The 21,131-nt window shown below is 54.1% G+C and overlaps 3 protein-coding genes across 4 annotated transcripts; 1 reads left to right on the top strand and 2 right to left on the bottom strand.

Moving 5' to 3' along the window:
• The first annotated feature begins 977 nt into the window (after positions 1-977).
• On the top strand, positions 978-1,967 carry LOC122748471 (olfactory receptor 10AC1-like). The gene has a single exon (XM_043994101.1). The coding sequence runs from the start codon at positions 978-980 to the stop codon at positions 1,965-1,967; it is 990 nt and encodes a 329-aa protein (XP_043850036.1).
• An 11,720-nt stretch (positions 1,968-13,687) lies between these two features.
• RNF225 (ring finger protein 225) lies at positions 13,688-17,446 on the bottom strand. Of its 2 annotated transcripts, none has more exons than XM_043996044.1 (2): positions 17,210-17,446; positions 13,688-15,563 (listed from the first exon to the last, which is right to left on the bottom strand). In XM_043996044.1, the coding sequence occupies exons 1-2, from the start codon at positions 17,323-17,325 to the stop codon at positions 14,591-14,593; spliced, it is 1,089 nt and encodes a 362-aa protein (XP_043851979.1). In that variant the 5' UTR covers positions 17,326-17,446; the 3' UTR covers positions 13,688-14,590. The 2 variants fall into 2 exon arrangements, with proteins under 2 accessions (XP_043851979.1, XP_043851980.1); XM_043996045.1 differs by having other exon boundaries at positions 17,107-17,347.
• A 567-nt stretch (positions 17,447-18,013) lies between these two features.
• Positions 18,014-20,809, bottom strand: RPS5 (ribosomal protein S5). Its single transcript, XM_043996051.1, has 6 exons — positions 20,663-20,809; positions 19,933-20,041; positions 19,650-19,859; positions 18,500-18,628; positions 18,261-18,359; positions 18,014-18,148 (listed from the first exon to the last, which is right to left on the bottom strand). The coding sequence occupies exons 2-6, from the start codon at positions 20,038-20,040 to the stop codon at positions 18,080-18,082; spliced, it is 615 nt and encodes a 204-aa protein (XP_043851986.1). The 5' UTR covers position 20,041; positions 20,663-20,809; the 3' UTR covers positions 18,014-18,079.
• Positions 20,810-21,131: the final 322 nt, after the last annotated feature.

Raw genomic sequence — 21,131 nt, 5'->3', positions numbered from 1 at the left:
CAGTTGAGGAAACTGAGGCAGGGAGAGGCTGAGTGATTTGCCCAAGGTCACACAGGCAGTGTCTGAGGCTTGATTAGCACAGTGACAGGCACATAGTAGGAGCTTAATAAACGGTTGTTCTCTTCTCCCCCCCCCCCAGAAGGTCCGTAGACAACTGCTACCAGAATCTTGACTAGGTGGTAGACATGGATTGAAGCTCGAGGACAAGCGATTACTGCGTGGGGGGGGGGGGGGGGAGTTAAGAGTATTCCAAGTCCCTCACCTCCACCAGTGAGGGACCAGAGTCAGGGGAATGGGTGCAAGGACAGGGTCAGTAAGAGGTGATTAAGCTCAAACCCAAGATGGAGGCGATGGGAAAGGGAAAGGGGTAAGTTGAAAGCAAATTCGTTAACTCTGGGGATGGAAGAGGGCAGGGAAGCGAGCACCTAGGAATGGAGCCTTGGCGTGGGGGCGGGGCGGGGAGAATCGGAGGGGAGTGGGAATAAGGGCTTCGGCAGCCCCCAGGTACACTCCCTGACCGGTGCCCGAGGGCACCGAGGGGTGTGGCTAGCCTGGGGAGGTGGTGGGCTCCCCATCCTGGGAGGTGTGCAAGCAGAGGCCCCTGGGCGGACCGCTAGTGGGTCAGGGGGTTGAACTGGAGGGCGGCGGAGTTTTCCAACGCCCCCACTCGGGGACCCTGGGGGCGCCCAGCAAGACCGGAGACAGCTGGGTCTCGAACCGAGAATTCAGAGGACTCCTTTTCAATCTGGCCGGGGACTGTTCGTGCATGCACACGGGCAGTTTGGGCAAGTTCGGACCCGCGTCTAGACCCCCGCGGCAGGGAAAGCCGCAGATTCGGGGAGCTCCCAGCCCCTTCCAGCTCTCAGTGTCCAGGCTCTTGTCGCGTCTAGGTGCGCGCCCCATCCGCTGGAGCCCCCTCCGCGGCCCTCCCGCGCCCCGGCCAGCTCCTGTGTCCCTTCCTCCCCAGGGCCCCCGCCATGAGCCTGAGGCCAGAGGCCAACTGGACCGCACGGCCGCCGCGGGACTTCGTCATCCTGGGCTTCTCGGGCTGGCCCCGGGGGCTGCGGGCGCTGCTCTTCGCGCTGGGCCTGCCCCTGTACGCGGCCACGCTGGCCGGCAACGGGCTGATCGTGGCCCTGGCGGCCGCCGACCGTGCGCTGCGCACGCCCATGTACTTCTTCCTGGGCTCGCTGTCCGCGGTGGAGGTGGCCTACACGCTGGTGCTGACGCCGCGCACTCTGGCCGGCTTCCTGCTGCCCCCCGGGGGCCAGCCGCTGCCGGCCGCCGCCTGCGCGGCCCAGATGGGCCTCTTCGTGGCCCTGGGCGGCGCCGAGTGCCTGCTGCTGGCCGCCATGGCCCTGGACCGCTACCTGGCCATCTGCCGCCCGCTGCGCTACCCGCAGCTGGTGACCCCGGCCTTGTGCTGGCGGCTGTTGGCCGCCTGCTGCGCTGGTGGCGCCGTCCTGGCCCTGGCGCTCACCACAGCCATCTTCAGGCTGCCCTTCTGCCGCGGCCGCCTGGTCAACCACGTGTTCTGCGACCTGCCCGCGCTGCTGGAGCTGGCCTGCGGGGACAAGGCTCTGCAGGAGCGCGCGCTGCTGGCCGCCTGCCTGCTGCTGCTGGTGCTGCCGCTGGCACTCATCCTGCTGTCCTACGCGCGCGTGCTGGCGGCCATCCTGGGCGCGGGGGCCGCGGGGGCCGCGGCCCAGGGCCGCCGCAAGGCGCTGGCCACCGTGGCCTCGCACCTCACCGTGGCCGTGCTGCACTACGGCTGCGCGACAGCCATGTACGCGCGGCCGCTCGAGGGCCGCTCGCCGGAGCAAGACAAGCTGGTCTCATTAGTCTACATCTACCTCACGCCCCTGCTCTACCCGGCCATCTACACGCTGCGCAACCGGGATATGCAGGACGCCCTGCGCCGGGCGCTGGCGGCCCGGCGCCAGGCCGGGCCGGGCTGCCGGGGCTAAGGGGGGCGCTCCGCGGCCAGCCCCGGGGGCGGGAGGGGGGCTTTAAGGGAACCCCTCGCCCCAAAGGACCGGCAGGAGCTGGCTGCTAGCTCTGAGCAACACAGAGGAGGGGTCCGCTGTCGTGGGCAGTCGGGCAGTCGAGCAGGCAGTCAATCCATCCATCCATCAATCAACACTTATCAAGCTTCTACTATGGGCTAGGCACCATGCCGAGTGCGGGGGAAGAGGGGGTACAAAGAATGGTAATAGACAATCAGCCCCTGCTCCCGAGGAGCTCATCCCCAAATAGAACAGAAGGAAGGAAATAAACATTTATTAAACACCTACTATGTGCCAGACGCCCTGCTAAGTGCTGGGGGGTACAAAGAAGGTCCCGGCCCCAGAGGAGCTCCCAGTCTAACCGGGGAGACACTAGGCAAACAATTAGGTACGAACAAGCTGTGGACAAGGTAGATAGGGGAGCGTCAGGAGAGGGAAGGGACCGGCATTGGGGGTGGTCATAAAAGGCTTCCTGTAGAAGGTGGGAGATGAGGAGGAAGAGCTTCCAGGCATAGGGAACAGGCAGAGAAAATGAGGAACAGCAAGGAGACCAATGTCACCTAAGGATGGGAGACATTGGGAGAGGGAGGGAGAGGCTTTGTCTGATTGGAGGTGTGAAGACTAGAAAGGCAGGCTATGGTGGGCTTTGAACTACAAAACTACAGAGGATTCTGTCTGGTCCTGGTGGTGATAAGGAGCCACTGGAGATTATGAGGAGGGGAGGTGAAGATCACTTTAACAGCGAGGCTTGTGGCAGGAAGCTCAACCAGCAAATAATCCAGATAATGCATCTCCCCCTCTCCCCAGGACCATGGGGTGGGAAAGTTCTCCCCAAAGCCCCTTTCCAAAAAAGGTGGCCTTGGACATTTGGCTCTTGAGGCCTGAGGGGAGAACATTGTCCTGGGAGGCTTACATTGCTACTGATTGGATGAGATGTTCCTGAGGTCTCTTCTAGCTTGGAGAGACAAAGCATTATCCTTGTCTAGTCTAACATTTTCATCAAGGACTTAGATAAGTCAGTCAGTTAGTCAAGTGTTTCTTAAGCACCTTCTATGTGCTAGGCACTGTATTAAGGACTGGGAATACAAATACCAAAATGAAACACAGCCTCTGCCTGAAGGACCTCACAATTTAATGGGAGAGGCACCACACAGAGAGACCTGGGAAGGAGAGGAGGGAGGGGAGGAAGGCACTCGGGTGGGGGAGTCTAGTCCAAGGGGATACAGCCCTGTGGGCACTGAGATGTTCATCCAGTTTAGCAGATGGCTAACACACTGGGTACATGACAGAGTCTGACTCCCCAAAGATCTTCCCAGTCTAGAACTTGGCACTGAGTGAAAGCAGATGAAATTTACACTCAAGCTTCAGAAATGACTTCACAAGTACAATATGGCTATGAAACAAATGTGGTTCTGATACCTAAAGCAGGAAGAATGAAAACAGAGAAAGAAAATTAGAGAGCAATTTCACTAATGAATATAGATGCAAAAATCCTAAATAAAATGCTAACTAGGCAAACATAGCAATATATCTCAAAGATTATATGTTGTGACCAAGTGGGATTTATACCAGGAATGCAGGACTGGCTCAACTTCAGGGAAGTTATTGATGGATTTAAAAAATGACAGAAGAGAGGAGCAGCTAGGTGGCGCAGTGGATAAAACACTGGCCCTGGATTCAGGAGGACCTGAGTTCAAATCCAGCCTCAGACACTTGACACTTACTAGCTGTGTGACCTTGGGCAAGTCACTTAACCTTCATTGCCCCACAAAAAAAAAAAAGAAAAATAAGAAAGAAAAAATCAAGGAAGAGAGACAGAGGAAAAAATGGGAAGGGAAATAAAAGTAATGCATGAAAAACATGAAAAGAGTCAACAGCTTAGTAAAGGAGGCACAAAAATAGTAAAGAAAACTATCTTTTTAAAGTAATAAACATTTTTATTTATACTTTTGAGTTCCAATTTTTATCTCTCCTTCCCTTCTTTCCTTCCCCTCTCCCTGAGGTGGTAAGAATGTATAATTATGTAAAACATTACCATATGTCATTTTGTTAAAAAAAAAAAACTTGATTAAAAAAATGAAAGAAAGTGAAAAATCGCCTACTTCAGTCTGTGTTCCATTAATATCAGTTCTTTCTTTGGAGGTGGATAGTATGCTTCATTAATAGCCTTTTGGGATTGTCTTGGATCATTGTATTGCTGAGAATAGCTAAGCCATTGTCAGTTCTTCATCAAATGATGCTGTCTCTGTGCACAATGCTCTTTTGGTTTTGCTCACTTCACTATACATCAGTTCATACAAATCTTTCCAGGCCTTTCCGAAATCATCCTGCTTGTCGTTTCTTTTTCTTTTTTTTTAGTGAGGCAATTGGGGTTAAGTGACTTGCCCAGGGTCACACAGCTAGTAAGTGTTAAGTGTCTGAGGCTGGATTTGAACTCAGGTACTCCTGACTCCAGGGCCGGTGCTCTATCCACTGCACTACCTAGCTGGCCCCTGCTTGTCATTTCTTATAGCATCACCATCATATACCACAGCTTGTTTAGCCATTCCCCAATTGATGGACATTCCTTTGATTTCCAATTCTTAGCCACCACAAAAAGAGCAGTTATAAATATTTTTGTACAAATAGGTCTTTAAGAAAACAACATCTTAAGGAACAGACTAGGGCAAGTGGTTAAAAAAAAAAAAAGCAGGGGCAGTTAGGTGGCACAATGGATAAAGCACTGGCCCTGGATTCAGGTGGACCTGAGTTCAAATCTGACCTCAGACACTTGACAATTAATAGCTGTGTGACCCTGTGCGAGTTACTTAACTCTCATTGCCCTGAAAAAAATAAATAGATAAATGAATGAATGAATAAAAAGGTATAAAAATCCAATGAAGAGAAAAATGCCTTGAACATCAGAATTGGACAAATGGAAACAGATATGCAAAAATTCACTGAATAAAAGAACTCCTGAGCAAGTAGAAGTGGCCAGATGGAAAGAGGTATAAAAACTTGCTGAAGAAAATAGTTGCTTAAAAATTAGAATTGAGGGGCAGCTAGGTGGCACAGTGGATAAACACCAGCCCTGGATTCAGGAGGACCTGAGTTCAAATCCAGCCTCAGACACTTGACACTTACTAGCTGTGTGACCCTGGGCAAATCACTTAACCCCAATTGCCTCACCAAAAAAAAAAAAAAATTAGAATTGAACAAGTGGAAGCTAATGACTTTCTGAGACACCAAGAAACAAAAAGACAAAATCAAAATAATGAAAAAAAAAACAGAAGAAAATGTTAAATTTCTCATTGGAAAAAGCAGTTGACCTGGAAAGTAGATCAAGAAGAGAGAATTTAAGAATTATTGGACTAGCTGAAAGCCACAATTAAAAAAAAAAAAACCTAGACATCATCTTTTGAAAAATTATCAAGGAGGGGGCAGCTACGTGGCGCAGTGGATAGAGCACTGGCCCTGGATTCAGGAGTACCTGAGTTCAAATCCGGCCTCAGACACTTTACACACTTACTAGCTGTGTGACCCTAGGCAAGTCACTTAACCCCAATTGCCTCACCAAAAAAAAAAATTATCAAGGAAAACTACCCTGATAATTCTAGAAAGAGAGGGTAAAATAAAAATGGAAAGAATCCACTGATCAAAATGAAATCTCTCAGGAAAATTATAGCCAAATTCCAGGTCAAGGAGAAAATATTGCAGGCAGTCAAAAAGAAACAATTCAAATATTGTGGAGTCACAGTGAGAATAACACAACATTTAGCAGTTTCTAAATTAAAAGATAGGAAGGCTTGGGATATGTTATCCAAAAGGACAAAAGAGTTAGAATTACAACCAAGAATCACCTACCCAGCAAAACTGAGTATAATCCTTGGGGGGGGGGAGGCATTAATGAAATAGAGAACTTTAAAGCATTCCTGGTGAAAAGACCAGAGCTGAATACAAAATATGACTTTCAAATACAAGACTCAAGAGAAGCATAAAAAGGCAAACAGGAAAGAGATAAGGGATTCAATAAGGTTAAACTGTTTACACTCTTACATGGAAAAATGATACATGTAATTCCTAAAAGCTTCCTCATTATTAGGGCAGTTAGAAGGAGTAAACCTAGAAAGAGGGTATAGGTATGAGTTGAATAAGATGGGATGATTAATTTTTTTTTTTTTGGTGAGACAATTGGGGTAAAGTGACTTGGCCAGGGTCACGCAGCTAGTAAGTGTCAAGCATCTGAGGCCGGATTTGAACTCAGGTACTCCTGATTCCAGGGCCGGTGCTCTATCCACTGTGCCACCTAGCTGCCCCAGATGATTAAATTTTTAAAAAATAAAATTAAGGGGTGAGAAAGAAGAATGCATTGGGAGAAGGGGAAAGGGAGAGCTAGAATGGGATAAATTATCTGATATAAAAGAGGTCCAAAAGAGATTTTACAGTGGTGGGGGTGGAGAAGTAAGTGAACCTTACTCTCATCAGAACTGGCTCAAAGAGGAAATAATATACACACTCAGTTGGGTGTAGAAATCTACCTTACCCTACAGGAAAGATGGAGGGGAAGCGTGCTGGTAGAAGGGAGAGCAGGTTGGAGGAGGTAAAAGTCAGAAGCAAAACACTTTTGAGAATGGACAGGGTGAAAGGAGAAAGAGTGAGCAAGATAAATGGAGGGGAAATAGGATGGAGGGAAATTCAAAGCTGGTAATCATTACTGTGAAAAAAATTTACACCAAGTTTCTCTGATAAAGACCTAATTTCTCAAATGTATTGAAAACAGAGTCAAATTTTTAGAATTAAGATCCATTCCTCAATTGACAAATGGTCAAAAGATATGAAAAGGCAGTTTTCAGATGAAGTGATCAAATCCATCCAAAAGCATATAAAAATGCTCTAACTCACTACTGATCAGAGAAAGGCATATGAAAAGAACTCTGAGCTACCACCCCATATCTATCAGATGGGCTAATATGACAGAAAAGGAAAATGACAGATGTTGGGGAGATGAGAAAATTAAAACACTAATGCACTACTGGTGAAGTTGTATGCTGATTCAATCATTCTGGAGAGCAATCTAGAATTATGCCCAAAAGGCTATAAAATCATACATACCCTTTGATCAAGCAATACCACTACTAGGTCTGTATCCCAAAGAGATAAAAAACCAAAGAGGAAAAGGACCTTTATTTTTAAAAATATTCATAGGAGTTCTTTTAATGGTGGTGAAGAACTGGAAATTGAGGGGATGCCCATCAATTAGGAAATGGCTGAACAAATGGCTGCATATGAATGACAAACAGGTTCTTCTCAGAAAAACCTGGAAAGACTTACATGAACTAATGATGAGTGAAGTGAGCTGAACCAGGAGAACATTGTGTACAGCAATGGCAATATTGTACAATGAACAACTGTGAATGACTTAACTATTCTCTGCAATACAATGATCCAAGACAATGCTGAAGAACTTATGATGAAAGGTGCTGTCCATCTCCAGAGAAAGAACTGATAGAGTCTGAAAGTGGATCAAAGATACTTTTTGGGGGGCAGCTAGGTGGTGCAGTGGATAAAGCACCGGCCCTGGAATCAGGAGGACCTGAGTTCAAATCCAGCCTCAAACACTTAACACTTACTAGCTGTGTGACCCTGGGCAAGTCACTTAAACCCAATTGCCTCACTAAAAAAAAAAAGGACTTCCAGGCATTCCTGATGAAAAGACCAAAGCTGAATAGAAATGTTGATATTCAAACACAAGGCACAAGAGAAACATAAAGTAAACAAGAAAGAACAATCACAAGGGACTCAATAAAATTAAACTGTTGACATTCCTACATGGAAAGATCATACTTGTAATTGCTAAGAACTTTATCATTATTAGGACATTTGTTTTTTCTAATGAACATTTTTTATAGTTTTGAGTTACACATTTTATCACTCCTTCCCTCCCTTCCTTCCCCCCTCCGTAAGGTGATAAGCAACAAGATGTGGGTTATACATGTGCAATTATGTAAAACATTTCCATATTAGTCATTTTGTACAAGAAAACTTGGATAAAAGAAAAAAATGAAAGAAAGAGAAAAACAGCCTGCTTCAGTCTGCATTCCTTCAATATTGGTTCTTTCTTTGGAGGTGGATAGTATGGTTCAATCATTAGTCCTTTGGGATTGTCTTGGATCTGAGAATAGTTAAGTCATTCACAGTTCTTCATCAGACTATATTGCTGTCTTTGTGCACAATGTTCTCTTAGTTCTGCTCACTTTAGTTAATACAAGTCTTTCCAGGCCTTTCTGAAATCATCTATGAGGGCATTAAGGAGTCTACATAGACAAAGAATGAGTTTAAGTGGATTATATTGGGATAATCTACAAAAAAAGTGGAGTAAAAAATGGGGATGCACAAGGCAAAGAAGGAAGGGAGAGGTAAAATGGGAATTTCTGTTTGTGTAAAAGTTTTTCAATTAGGGGCAGCTACATGGCACAGTGGATAGAACACTGGCCCTGGATTCAGGAGGACCTGAGTTCAAATCTGGCTTCAGACACTTAACACTTACTAGCTGTGTGACACTGGGCAAGTCACTTAACCCCAAGTGCCTCACCAAAAAAAAAGTTTTTCAATTGTATGTCATAAAAATGTTAATGTTCTCTTTTATGCCCCCTGCAATATCTCCACAAGATGAGTATTCTCCCCTATTCCATAAACATAAGATGTGTCTCTGGCCTTTGTCTTCTGATTTTTGTGATATGACGTTTTCCTGGGCGTTGAGGCCATGCATCCACTTGGAGTTTATCATGGTACACGATACAAGAGCATTAGTCTCAGTCTGATTTCTTCCTGGCCCTGTGATACCAGAAGTTTGTTAATGAGGTTATTAATTACTAACTAGAGTTTACATGGGGCTTTGAGGTTTGCACTGAGCTTTACATATATTATTTCACTGGGTCCCCCCAAGAACTGGTATTATCCCCATTTAACAGATGAGAACATCAAAATTGAGGAAGGTTAAGTCGCTCCTCTCTTTAGTCGCCTGCCTGCGTGTCATTGATCTCTTGCTTCCCTCTTTAGTTAATGAACATGTTTAAAGATATAAATTCCCCTCAGAACGGTGTTGGCTGTACCCCATTTTGTTAGTTAGAGTTTGTCTCATTCTTTGGAGAAGCCATGTTTGTTGCTGTTGCTTTTGCTTTGTTTTGGTTGAGTCTGACTCTCTTGACCAAAGATGCTTCTTGGCAAAGATACTGGAGTGGTTTGCTCATTTGAGAGAAGCTGTAAGGTAGGGCATTCATAAGTCAGTGGCCCAATAGCGTCCCTACCCACAGCTTACCTAACTAGAGCCGTTAGGGAATTTCTGTTAGGTGAGCGTTCTGTCTCTGTTAAGCTGAAATTTCTTTCTCCCAGCAGAACTCGTTGGTTCTGCATACTGTCTGGCATTTTCTCATCTCTATACCTTTTCTCATTTGCTTGCTATAAGTTTGGATAAATTGGTTTAATTTGCCCTTCATTCTGTGTGAAGGCCTTTGTGGAACTCACATTTGGTGGGGAGTCGGCCCATTAAGGAATGGGGATGAGATTTGTAGCCTGAACCTCAAAATTATTTCCCCCAAGCCAACACCACTTAAGGAGCTAGCTGGGTGCCCCCTCTCTGAGAAAACCAGGGCAGTGGCCAATTCAAAGCATCCCTTGGAGAAGGGTGGGGGAGGAGACTGGAGAGACACCTCCTCCCACCTCCCTGTGGGCCACATGTAGACAGATACACACACACACACACACACACACACACACACACACACACACACACACACACACACTTTACATTACCATTGGCCCCTCCAGACCCCAAGCTCTGCTCAGATAAAAATAAAGCAATCTTCCCACTGGCCCAGCCTCACTGCTTCCCTGGTCCCTGCGGCCCCTCCAGGCTCCGGGACCCTTATCAGAGCACAGGCCCTGTGGAGGGCAGGGCACGTCTCATGTTTCTCTTTGCATCCCCAGGGCCTTGGCTCTCCGAAGTTGCCCGGGAATCCCTGTTGAGTGAATCCCTGACAACTGTTTCCAGATAAATGATACCACATGCTTCTGAATTCTGCCCCAGCTCTAACAAGAGAGGAGGGAGAGGGACATCCACCCTCCAGTGTGTGAAAGGCGGCCCCTTACAAGAAGAACGGGGTTGGCTCTACTTGTTCCCAGAGTAGGGCAGAGAGGAGTGCGGGGAGACAGGACTCCCACCGTCAGGGAGGTCGGAGCAGGAGGCAGTCACCTCTCTTCCACCTCTCTCTGGCCACGTGCTGGTCACATTCCCCCTCTAGCACTCATGCTCACAGGACATGTCAGTTTAGGCAGCGTTTGTGTAAGTGGAATTTCCCTTACTCATAATCACAACGCGCAGGGGCAGCTAGGTGGCGCAGTGGATAGAGCACCAGCCCTGGAGTCAGGAGGACCTGAGTTCAAATTCGACCCCAGACACTTAACACTTACTAGCTGTGTGACTCTGAGCAAATCACTTAACCCCCCAATTGCCTCACCAAAAACAAAACAAAACAAAATTAAAAAAAAAAAACAACATAATCACGACACAGAGGCAAGCACAGTGGATCTCTAGAGGGCTGGATGCTGAGTCAGGAAATCCAGCCTCGGACACCTCCTCCCTGTGGAATCCTCTCTGTTCCTCAGTGCCCTCATCTGGAGAATGAGGGGGTTGCACCTGCTGCCCTTGGCAAGTTCCTCCCTCTCTGAGCTCCAGTCCTCTCTAGCTGGGGGGTTCTAGGGTTCCAGGTGAGTCCTCCATGCAACAGACATGGAATTTACCCACTGAGGTCCTGCTTCTGTCCTAAGTCTGTCCTCCCTCTCTGGGCTTTCTCAGTTTCCTCTTCGGTAAAATGAGAATGACCTCTGGGCTCCCTTCCAGCCCCAAGGGTCTGAAACTTAAGCCAAACAGACCCAGGGCAGCCCACCCAGATCCGGAGAGTCCTATAAGGAGCAAAGTTCAATTACATTCACCAAGCATCCTTCCGACTTCCAGCTCCCTCTGAGAAGCCCTCTGAATGGGCTTGCTTATTTAGTGCTGAAAGATTCTGTCCTGGGGAAAGATGCAAGGGATGAAGAGACAGTTAGTTCTCATTAATTACATCCCTTACAACCAGCATCTATTAAAGCAACATTAAGGTAAAGGCTGTGGTGTCAGGGGGCATATGTATCAGGTCAGACAAGTCTTTTTTTTTTTTTTTTGGTGGGGCAATGAGGGTTAAGTGACTTGCCTAGGGTCACACAGCTAGTAAGTGTCAAGTGTCTGAGGCCGGATTTGAACTCAGGTCCTCTTGAATCCAGGGCTGGTGGTTTATCCACTGAGCCATCTAAGTGCCCCCAGACAAGTCTTACAGCTTTCTCACACACTATTTTCCAAGACTCACTCTGGTGTGAAGTCTCTGGTATTTCTCAAGATCTGAATTGCCCCCGAAGGCTTCCCCACATTTCTTACATTCAGAGGGCCTCTCTCCAGTGTTAACTCTCTGATGTTGAATAAAGACTGACTTCAGTCTGTAACCCTCCCCACATCACTGCATTCAAAGGGTTTCTCTCAAGTATCAACTTTCTCTATATAAATATATATTTATTACATTTTTACATATTTATTGACATTCATTTAAATCAATATACATCTCTACCTACATGTGTCTACCTACACATGCCAGGTGTTCTGCCAGGTTTGAGCTCTGGAAGACCTTCCAATTTTTTTCTGGTATGAATTCTCTTGTGTTCTCTAAGGGGGACGCTGTCTCTGAATGCTTGGGCACACTGATCACACTGATCAGGCCTCTCCCCAGTTTGTATTTTATGACATTCTAGTAGGTGTGACTTTTGGCTGAAGGCTTTTCCACACTCCTTACATTTAGTGGACTTCTCTCCAGTATGAGCTCTCTGGTGTTGGCTGAGGTTAGAACTGTGACTGACAGCATTCTCATACTCACTGCCTTAGTGTGCTTTTGTCCTGTGTGAATTCTCTGGTGTTGGTTAAGGACTGAGCTCTCCCTGAAGGTCTTCCAAACTTTCTCACAGCTCCCCACAAAGGATTTCCCACAGCAAGGTTTCCACAGGGCTTCTCCCCAGGGTGAATCCTCTGGTGTCTTATGAGGCCTGAGCTAGGTTTGAAGGTCTGGCCACACACATATTGCCAGTGTGTTTTCTCCCTAGGGGGAGAGTCCTGAGTTCAAAATAAGGCTTCTTGGGGCAGCTAGGTGGTGCAGTGGATAGAGCACCGGCCCTGGAGTCAGGAGTACCTGAGTTCAAGTCAGTCCTCAGACACTTAACACTTACTAGCTGTGTGACCCTGGGCAAGTCACTTAACCCCAATTGCCTCACACACAAAAAAACCACACACACAAAATAAGTCTTCTTACACACTGATTCTGTCCACCACAGCCCTCTTGGCCTCTTCCGGCCAGGAGGCTCCTCTGAACCAGCCCTTGTCTTGGACTCTCCCCTGGAAGGGGTCCCTCTCTCCTGCAGCAGCCTCTACCAGTGTCCAGCAGCTTCTGGAGGCTGCCAACACTTTGCAGCAGAGCCTGGAAGAGGTGATGCCTGCCCTGTGCATGGGCAAAGAATGGATGGTCCTTCCCTTGGGGTCCTCAGTGGCTCACAGAGGTCACTCATTTTAGATGGAAAAATGGACGGGGCAGAGCTGGACTTCACCCACTGTCTCTCCAGACAGAATATGAGGAAGCACTTGGGTAGGTCACTGCCGCAGTCTGGGCTGCCTCAGTTTCCTTCCCAATCCCCTTCCCCCTCACTGTGGCTGGGCTGTTACACCTCTCTGGACAGAGGGGAAACTGAGACCCAGCTGGGGGGTTACACCTCTCTGGACAGAGGGGAAACTGAGGCCCAGCTGGGGGGTTACACCTCTGTGGACGGGGGAGGGGGACACTGAGGCCCGGCCGGGGGGTTACACCTCTCTGGACAGAGGGGAAACTGAGTCCCGAGGAGAGCACGTTCTCCCTCCTCCACTGTAGGTTTCATCCAACCTTTTCTAACAGGTTGGGGTGGGTAAGAAGGGAGAGGTGGCGAGTATTGCGCATGCGCTCAGTGCCCCCTCCCACCCGAGGCAGGGCTCCGGCTTCCCGGCCTTTTGTTGGCCAGAGGCGTGGTCGCTCCCACTTCCGGCCTCCGCCGCGAGGCCGCTCTAGGCAGTCTGGAGGACCCGGTCCTCAGGAAGCCTCGTCGCCTCTGACTCTCGCTCGCCTTGGAGAGCTTTCTCTAACCTCTGCTTCTAGTTCCCCTTGCTTTTGTCTTGTCCCCAGGCTCTCACGCCTCGTCTGGGTCATTGGGGGGGGGGGGGGGGGCGGAGATAGGATAGACGTTTCTATGACAACTCGGGGGCGTGTACGGCGGATGATGGTTCCATAGCAACTGCCTGCACCTGCGCCGTCATTCACGGAGCTCGCGAAGCCCCCTGGGGCAAGTAGTCTGGTGGTTGATCCCTCAGGACTCCCTCTGCGCATGCGCCCGGCCTCACCAGGACACCGTGGTCAATGTAGTCTTGGGCCCGACCTGGAGGTTTCAGGAGGCGCATGGAAATACCCGTTTCTTACAGACCCCAAGCCCCCGCTTTCCCAGGGAAGGGAAGAAAGAGTCAAAAGATCTTAGTGGCACAGCCAGGAATCTCTCAGTCAGTCAACAGGCATTTATTACAAAAGCTAACCTGATCATTCTGAGAGGTTTATAGAGCTGCTTAGCTTGTACAGAAAGGGAAACTGAGGCATGGGGGGGCACAGCTCTTGCTGGCTCCGCTGCCCTTTCGTCGGCAGGACTGTAACAAGTCTCTAGCTGCGTGCCACAAGGAGGGTCCCATGGGAGGCAGGGTCCTTCAGATGGGGAGGCTGGAGCTAGGGAGATGGGCTTGCAGACAGGGAGACCCACAGCCCAAAGCCTCACGCACCCCAGGAAGGAAACTGAGGCAGGGCCAGGATCAGGGCCCAGCAGCTGACTTCCCAAGCTCCCAGGAGCCTAGGCACAGCTGACAGACAGAGAGGAGGGGCTTCAGAACTGATGGGGAGCTTTCACAAGCAGGGCCATGGTGGGGAGCTGAGAGGATGGCGGAGGGGACTTGGAGAGACCGAGGTGATGAAGGAAGCTCCAGGAGGAAGAAGAGGCTTGATAATCCCCAACAAAGCCTGGTGTCCTTGGGAGAATTTGAACCCACAGCACCATCTCCCCTGACTCAGCACCAGCACTCCAGCCCCCTGCCCTGCTTGCCCACTCACTACCTGCAGGACCTGCGGCCGGGGCCTGCCCTTTTCTGGGCCTCACCCTGGGCCCTTCTAAAGTCCCTGCTGGCTCTAGGCGATGCTCCCTGGAGCCATCCAGGGCCCGAGGCTAGCCCCCAACACAGCCAGGCTTGGCCGGTGCCAAGAGTGACCCTCCGCACCACTCGATGCCACCCTTGTTCGTGCCTTTGTGTCTACCTACCTGGCCTGCCTCAGTTTCCCCAGCCTGGGACAGGCTTCTGGAGGCCTAAGGCCCCAGATCTGCTTGGGCTGCCTCCGTGTCCTCTAGGTTTGAATCTTCTGCCAGGCCACAGGCCCACAGGCCCCAGGGGACCACCAAGGTGGGTGCTGCTCTCAGTCCCCCAGAGGGTCATCATCCATGGTCTCTCCTCCTGGCCGGCTCCCGGGGAACTTGGGGCCTGAGCTAGGGGGGCCGGCCCCTTCTTGGCCACCACGTGGGGGGGGCCCGGGGTCCGGAGGGCTAGAGAACTCCGTGGGGAGCCCGTCTTCCCCAGGTTCTGTCTGTGCCAGGAGTGGAGGCCAGGCCGAGGGCCCGGAGGGTGCCGTCCCGGGGGGCAGAAACCAAGAGGAGTTGGCGGGAGTGGTCACGGGTGGCCGTGGGAGGACGATGGCAGTGGAGGTGGAGTGAGGGATAAGAAAGAAGATGTAGACGCCAGAGACCACCAGGCCCGCGGTGACCAGCACGGCCAGGGTGACGGCCGCGTGGAAAGCCCAGGTGGAGCGGTCCCAGCCCAGGGTCCTGGTCTGTGGCCGGCCCAGCCGCAGAGGGGCGGGCAGAGGGGGCCCCTCCCGAGCCTTGGCCGAGGGCGGACGGAGGTAAAGCAGACCCCGGCGACGGTCAAAGCGGACCGAGTCCAGGCCCAGGCCGGGGCCCGGGGCCCGGGCATCCGGGGGCAGGAGACGAGGCTCAGTGGGTAGCGCAGGGGGGCCACGGCGGGGAGGCAGGCGGGTGGGCGCCCGGCACATGGGGCAGGCCACGGCCTCCCCACTGCCCACGGTAGCCAGCGAGAGCCGTGCCAGGCACTCCAGGCAGAAGACGTGGCCGCAGGCCAGGCGTTTGGGGAGCTTGAAGAGCCCATCAAAGGGGGACACGCAGATGAGGCAGTCCATGGGCGAGGGGGGGGGCAGGATGGGGGACTCCACCTCGGTGGGGCCGGCCCCGGAGCCCCCATCTTCATCCTCCTCTTCTTCCTCTCCTCCTGGGGAGCGGGGGTTGGAACCGGAGGCTGGAGAGTTGGGGATGGACCAAGACCTGGCCGGGCCCCGAGGCCACCGGAAGCAGGCAAGAGGGCAGGGCATCGGAGACCTGGGGGAGGGAGAGGCCGAGAAGGGGGTCAGAGGCAGAAGAAAAAAGCAGGGCCAGCTGCAGGGGGGGGGGGGCAGGGGGAGGTGAGGGGCAGAGACATTAAAGGAGGGGGGAGACAGGTGGGGGGAGACAGAACAAGAAAGAGGGCCCATCTGGGGGACTGAGAGGGGGTGAGGGGGGCGGCAAGAGACAGGGAGAGACATTAAGGGAGGGGGGCAGAGACAAGGAGAGATATTAAGGGGGGAGGCAGAGACAGCACCAGAAAGGGGGCCCAACTGGGGGGGGGAGAGACATTAAAGGGGGGAAACAGGGAGAGACATTAAAGGGGGGACAGAGACAGGGAGAGATGTTAAGGGGGTGGGGGGGGCAGAGACAGAACCAGAAAGGGGACCCAGCTGGGGGGTGGGGAGAGACTGGGTGGGGGAGACAGGGAGAGACATTAAAGGGGGGGAGACAGGGAGAGATATTAAAGGGAGGACAGGCAGAGCAGTTAAATTTAAGGAGGGGAGGAGACAGGTGGAGAGGGCAGAGACAGGGAGACATTAAAGGGGGGAAGCAGAGACAAAACCAGAAAAGAGGCCAAGCTTGGGGGGAGGGGGGAGACAGGCAGGCGGGGCAGAGACGGGAGATATTAAGGGAGTAGAGAGACGGGGGACAGAGACATTAAAGGGGGGATGACAGGCAGGGGACACATAGAGAACTAGAAAGGGGCCCCAGCTGGGGGGGGAAGACAGTAACAGACATTAAAGGAGGGGCCCAGCTGGGGGAGGGGGAGACGGGGGGGGGGGGTGCAGAGACAGGGAGAGACATAAAAGGAAGGGGGCCCAGCTGGGGAGGCAGAGATAGAGGCACAAAAACAGGGAGCAATGTTATCAGAAATGGCACAGCAGGGGAAATCAAGTCACTTAGCACAGCAATTCAGTGCCATTGTCTCAGACCTCTTCCTAGCTGTGTGACCCTGGGTAAGTCACTGAACCTGTTTCAATTTCTTCATCTGCAAAATGGGGTCGACGGTATCTCCCTCCCAGGGTTGTGAGGATCAGGTGCTTAGCACAGGCCTGGCTCAGAAGCCCCTCACCCCTGTATTAAATGCCTGTGTGGTCAGGCCTGTGCTAAGCTCAGGGGACACAAGAGGAACAAGACACTGCCTGACCATGAGCTTGACCTAGATCTAAGAGGCCAAGATCTAGACGGGAGCAGGCAATTGGCTCTGTCCAGAGATGAACCCCAGAAGGCTTCCTGGAGGAAGTGGGAGCAGAAGGAGAGCCTTCCAGGCCAAGCTGGGGGACAGGGGGATCATGGGAGACTGGTGGTGGGGAGAGGGCCGAGGGGGTCACGGGAGGCCCCAGGGGTTGACTGAACACCGTCAGAGGGACACGGGCGCTAGGAAAACCCCTCTGGAGGCTAGGAGTGGGGAAGCTGGGGGAGGCTCTGGCAACAGCCCAGGGTTGGGGTGAGGACCAGAAAGGAGGCACAGAAGGGAGACATGGGGGTGAGCCATGGACAGACCCAGGGGACACCCCAAGAAGCCCTCCCCCATCACCTCAGATCACCAGCGGCCCAGCAGTTAGCCACCCCTAGGCTGAGGGGGTGCAGTCAGGAACCCCAGCTCTAGCCCTGAGCCGGGAGGCTGAGGAGCCTCCTACCTGTCCTGAGGAGCAGCAGCCGGCAGTCTGGGCCCTCCGGAGCTGGCTGCCAGACTCCTCTCCTTCCTGCACCCCAACCCATCCCAACCCCGGTTTTCCGGTCTCTCTAGGATCATCTTCGTCAAGGGGGCGTGGGTAGGGTGGGGTCCACTCCTTAACCCTGCTTGGCTTCCCGGGCCAGACCAGGTCGGGCCTGCCCGTGCTGCCGCTGGACCGGTTCGGCCACCTCCCAACCTGAGGCCCCACCCCCCCAAGGCAGAGCCCAGCCCCCTGCCTGTGCACCTGTGGGGGAAGCCCCACCCACTCACCCCCCCCCAGCCAGCCCGGATGGCGGGGGTGGAGGAATGCATGCCCAAGTCGGAGGCCCCACCTCTCCCATGGAGTGGGGGCGTGACCCCTGGATAGCAGGACAGCTGCTCACCCCAGCTTAACTCCCCCAATTCAGAGAACAGGGTGCTCACTTCTGGGGGTACAAGGCAAGAATGAGGAACCCCACGGGCTGGATCAGCCATTTCTCAGATGGGGACCCCCCATCTTGTTAGAGGCTTCAATGGCCAAGGCCCCTATCCCTGGCAGCCCAGCGCCCCGGTCCTGGTGGTCCAAGATGCCAGGGGGAGCCAGGCGGGGGAGGAGGCTTCTGGAATGCAGGGAATGCAGACAGCTGGGCAGGGGTGAGGGTCCCCCTGGTTCGGTGAGGATGCAGACAGCTCATCCCCCCAGGGCCAGTGGGTGGCTATAAGTGTGCTGTGCATGTGCATGTGGGAGGCCCAGGATCCCCCCACCCCAAGACCAACAAACAGCAGAGACAGGCACAAGGACCCTGCCCCCACAGTGGGGGGCAGGGGCATTTATTGTCCACAGGGGTGGGGATCAGCGGTTGGACTTGGCCACTCGCTCCAGCTCGTCCTTCTTCTTGATGGCGTAGGAGTTTGAAGAGCCCTGGGAGGGGGGAACAGCCAGGCCGGGTGAGGAGGGCCACCCTCCTGGTCCACTCTCACCCAGCCCACCCTGGCAGGCTCCTGCCCACCCTCCACTCGCCCACCCGGCCCACCTTGGCAGCATTGATGAGCTCGTCAGCCAGACACTCGGCGATGGTCTTGATGTTGCGGAAGGCGGCCTCTCGAGCCCCGGTGCACAGGAGCCAGATGGCCTGGGGAGGGCGGGGGCACCAGTAAGGGCCTGTCTGAGCCCCTAACCCAGCCCCATCTGCCTGTGCCAGGGGAATGGGAGGAATGAGCACCCCCCCCCCCAGAACAGCACACCAAAAGTCAAAGGGGGAGCCGCTCCTACCTGGTTGACCCGCCGCAGGGGGGACACGTCCACTGCCTGGCGCCTCACAGTCCCTGCCCGCCCGATCCTGGTGGAATCTTCACGAGGACCACTGTTGATGATGGCATTCACGAGAACCTGCAGTGGGTTCTGGAGACGAGAGGTACAGCTGATGGGTCCATGCCAATGCTGGGCCCTGGTACCTCAAGGCAGCCGCCCTGCCTGGGGCCAACTACTAGAACTGAAACTTGAACATGAGTCTCTGCAGACATCAAGGGGTCCACCCCCAGGCCACCTCAACTCCCTGAGGAGGTCAATGGGTGCTTTGAGCCTAGGGAGAGGGGGGTGCAGAGAGCAGGCGTAGCACCTCACCCCCCCCCAACTCAGAGACAGTGGCCTTGAAACAGCAGCTGGGATGCCAGGGATTTGTGGAGGGGAGGCCCGGGCCGGACACACGCCGCTCCCCTTCCCTAAAGGGAAGTCAGAGGCTGACACGATGCCCAGGGTGCCCACCTCCCACCAAACCAGAAGGCAGGCAAAAGCACCCCGGGTGGGAGCAGAATGTGAGGGGTGGGGGTGTTTCAGGGGGTCCTGGAGGGTGACCCAACAACTCACCGGGCTGTTTCACCCTCACTCAGCCCCTTCCCTCCAGAGGATGGGAGACACACCCCCATGCCTCAGCGCTGAGCCTGGGGATGACTCCTAGGACAACCACCCAGCAGTCCTCAGGCACACCCCCAAATGCCTGTCCTGGGAGCACCTGCCAATAGCTCTCTGGTGACCAGGCCAATGACACCTGGAAGCCCTCATGCCTCCCCAGTGAGCAGGCGGATGACCTCAGGGCCCCCCCCCTCCCCTGAGCAGGAGGAGGCTTGTCTCAAGGCCCCCCCTCCGGTGATGGTCTCGAGCCCCCCCCTCCCCGAGCAGGCCGGTCTCAGGGCCCCCCCCACCTCTCCAGTGATGGTCTCAAGCCCCCCCCACCTCTCCGGTGACGGTCTCGAGGCCCCCCCCCCCCGGCCGGTCTCAGGGCCCCCCCAACCTCTCCGGTGATGGTCGAGGCCCTCCCCCCCTCCCCCCACAGGCCGGTCTCAGGCCCCCCCCCAACCTCTCCGGTGATGGTCTCAAGGCCCTCCCCCCCCTCCCCCAGCAGGCCGGTCTCAGGGCCCCCCACCTCGCCGGTGAGCAGGTGGATGATCTCGAAGGCGTGCTTGACGATGCGCACGGTCATGAGCTTCTTGCCGTTGTTGCGGCCGTGCATCATCATGGAGTTGGTGAGGCGCTCCACGATGGGGCACTGCGCCTTGCGGAAGCGCTTGGCGGCGTAGCGGCCCGCGCTGTGCGGCAGGTACTTGGCGTACTTCTCCTTGACGGCGATGTAGTCCTGGGGGGCGGGAGGGGTCAGGAATGGGGCCCGCTGCTGGGGGGGGGCTCCCTCCCGGCAGGCCCCCCCTCACCTGCAGGGAGATGTCATTGATCTGCACGTCGTCCGTGCTCCACTTGCCGAAGAGCTTGATGTCCGGGGTTTCGGCCACGGCCGGCGCCGCTGTCTCCCACTCGGTCATGCTGGGGGCAAGGGGGGGGGGGAGTCGCGGGAGAGGTCCTTCCAGCGTGGAAAGGCCCTTCCCTCATCTACAGGAGAAGCAGTCCTTCCAGCGTGGAAAGGCCCTTCCCTCATCTACAGGAGAGGCAGTCCTTCCAGCGTGGAAAGGCCCTTCCCTCATCTACAGGAGAGGCAGTCCTTCCAGCGTGGAAAGGCCCTTCCCTCATCTACAGGAGGCAGTCCTTCCAGCGTGGAAAGGCCCTTCCCTCATCTACAGGAGAGGCAGTCCTTCCAGCATGGAGCTGTACTTCCCCCACCTCCCAGTGGAGTCACAGGGAGGTCTCTCCATTATGGACATGTTCTTGCCCCCCCCCAGCAGCGAGATCAGGGATGAGCTTCCAGTGTGGGGCTGCCCTTTCCCCCAGCCAGAAGAGGAGGTCCTTCCAGTGTAGACACGTCCTTAGCCCCCCCGCCCCCAGCAGCGGGCTCACGGGAGGTCCTTCCCCAAGCCAGACGCCCTCCCCCCCAACAGTTACCGGCAGGCCGGAGGCCCCAAACCCGTTCCCCCGCCCCGCCCGCCGCCCGTGCAGCTCGGGCCTCAGTTTCCCCTGGGCACTGGGGGGGCCCGGGAGGCCCGCACTCACTCGGTTCGGTCGTCGCTCGGCCCTCGGGGCGCGGAGAAAAAGGGTGTCCGGACGCACGCAGTCGCGACTGCGTTCCCTCCACGCGCCTCGCTCAGGCGCCGGAACAGGAAAGAGACCGCACCCCCGGGGGTCCCGTACTTTATATTAGGCCACGACTGCTTCCGGGTCGCCAGCCAGCGAGGGGCGGGGTCGCTGGGCGCCGGGAAAATCCAGACCCGCTTCCATGAACACGTGGGAGCCCGCTTTAGAGACTACGCATGCGCCGGTGCTCGGCCCTACTCCCCCCCCGCGCCGGCCGCAGTCACTGAAGCGCATACGCACAAACGCCCGTGAGTCTGGGGCCGCCATCTTAGGAAAAGGCAGCTGCCGGGCGGCTAGGCCCTCCCCTCTCTCCTTCGCGTACAGTCCACAGGCTACTCGCCCGAAGGTCTCCCGTAGCGGGGGGGCCCCTCGGCCGCGGGATCCGTGC

Source organism: Dromiciops gliroides, chromosome 3 (assembly GCF_019393635.1).
Source record: "Dromiciops gliroides isolate mDroGli1 chromosome 3, mDroGli1.pri, whole genome shotgun sequence".
Taxonomy (NCBI): domain Eukaryota; kingdom Metazoa; phylum Chordata; class Mammalia; order Microbiotheria; family Microbiotheriidae; genus Dromiciops; species Dromiciops gliroides.
The sequence above is the reverse complement of the archived record's forward strand: the minus strand, read 5'-3'. Positions and strand labels throughout refer to the sequence as shown.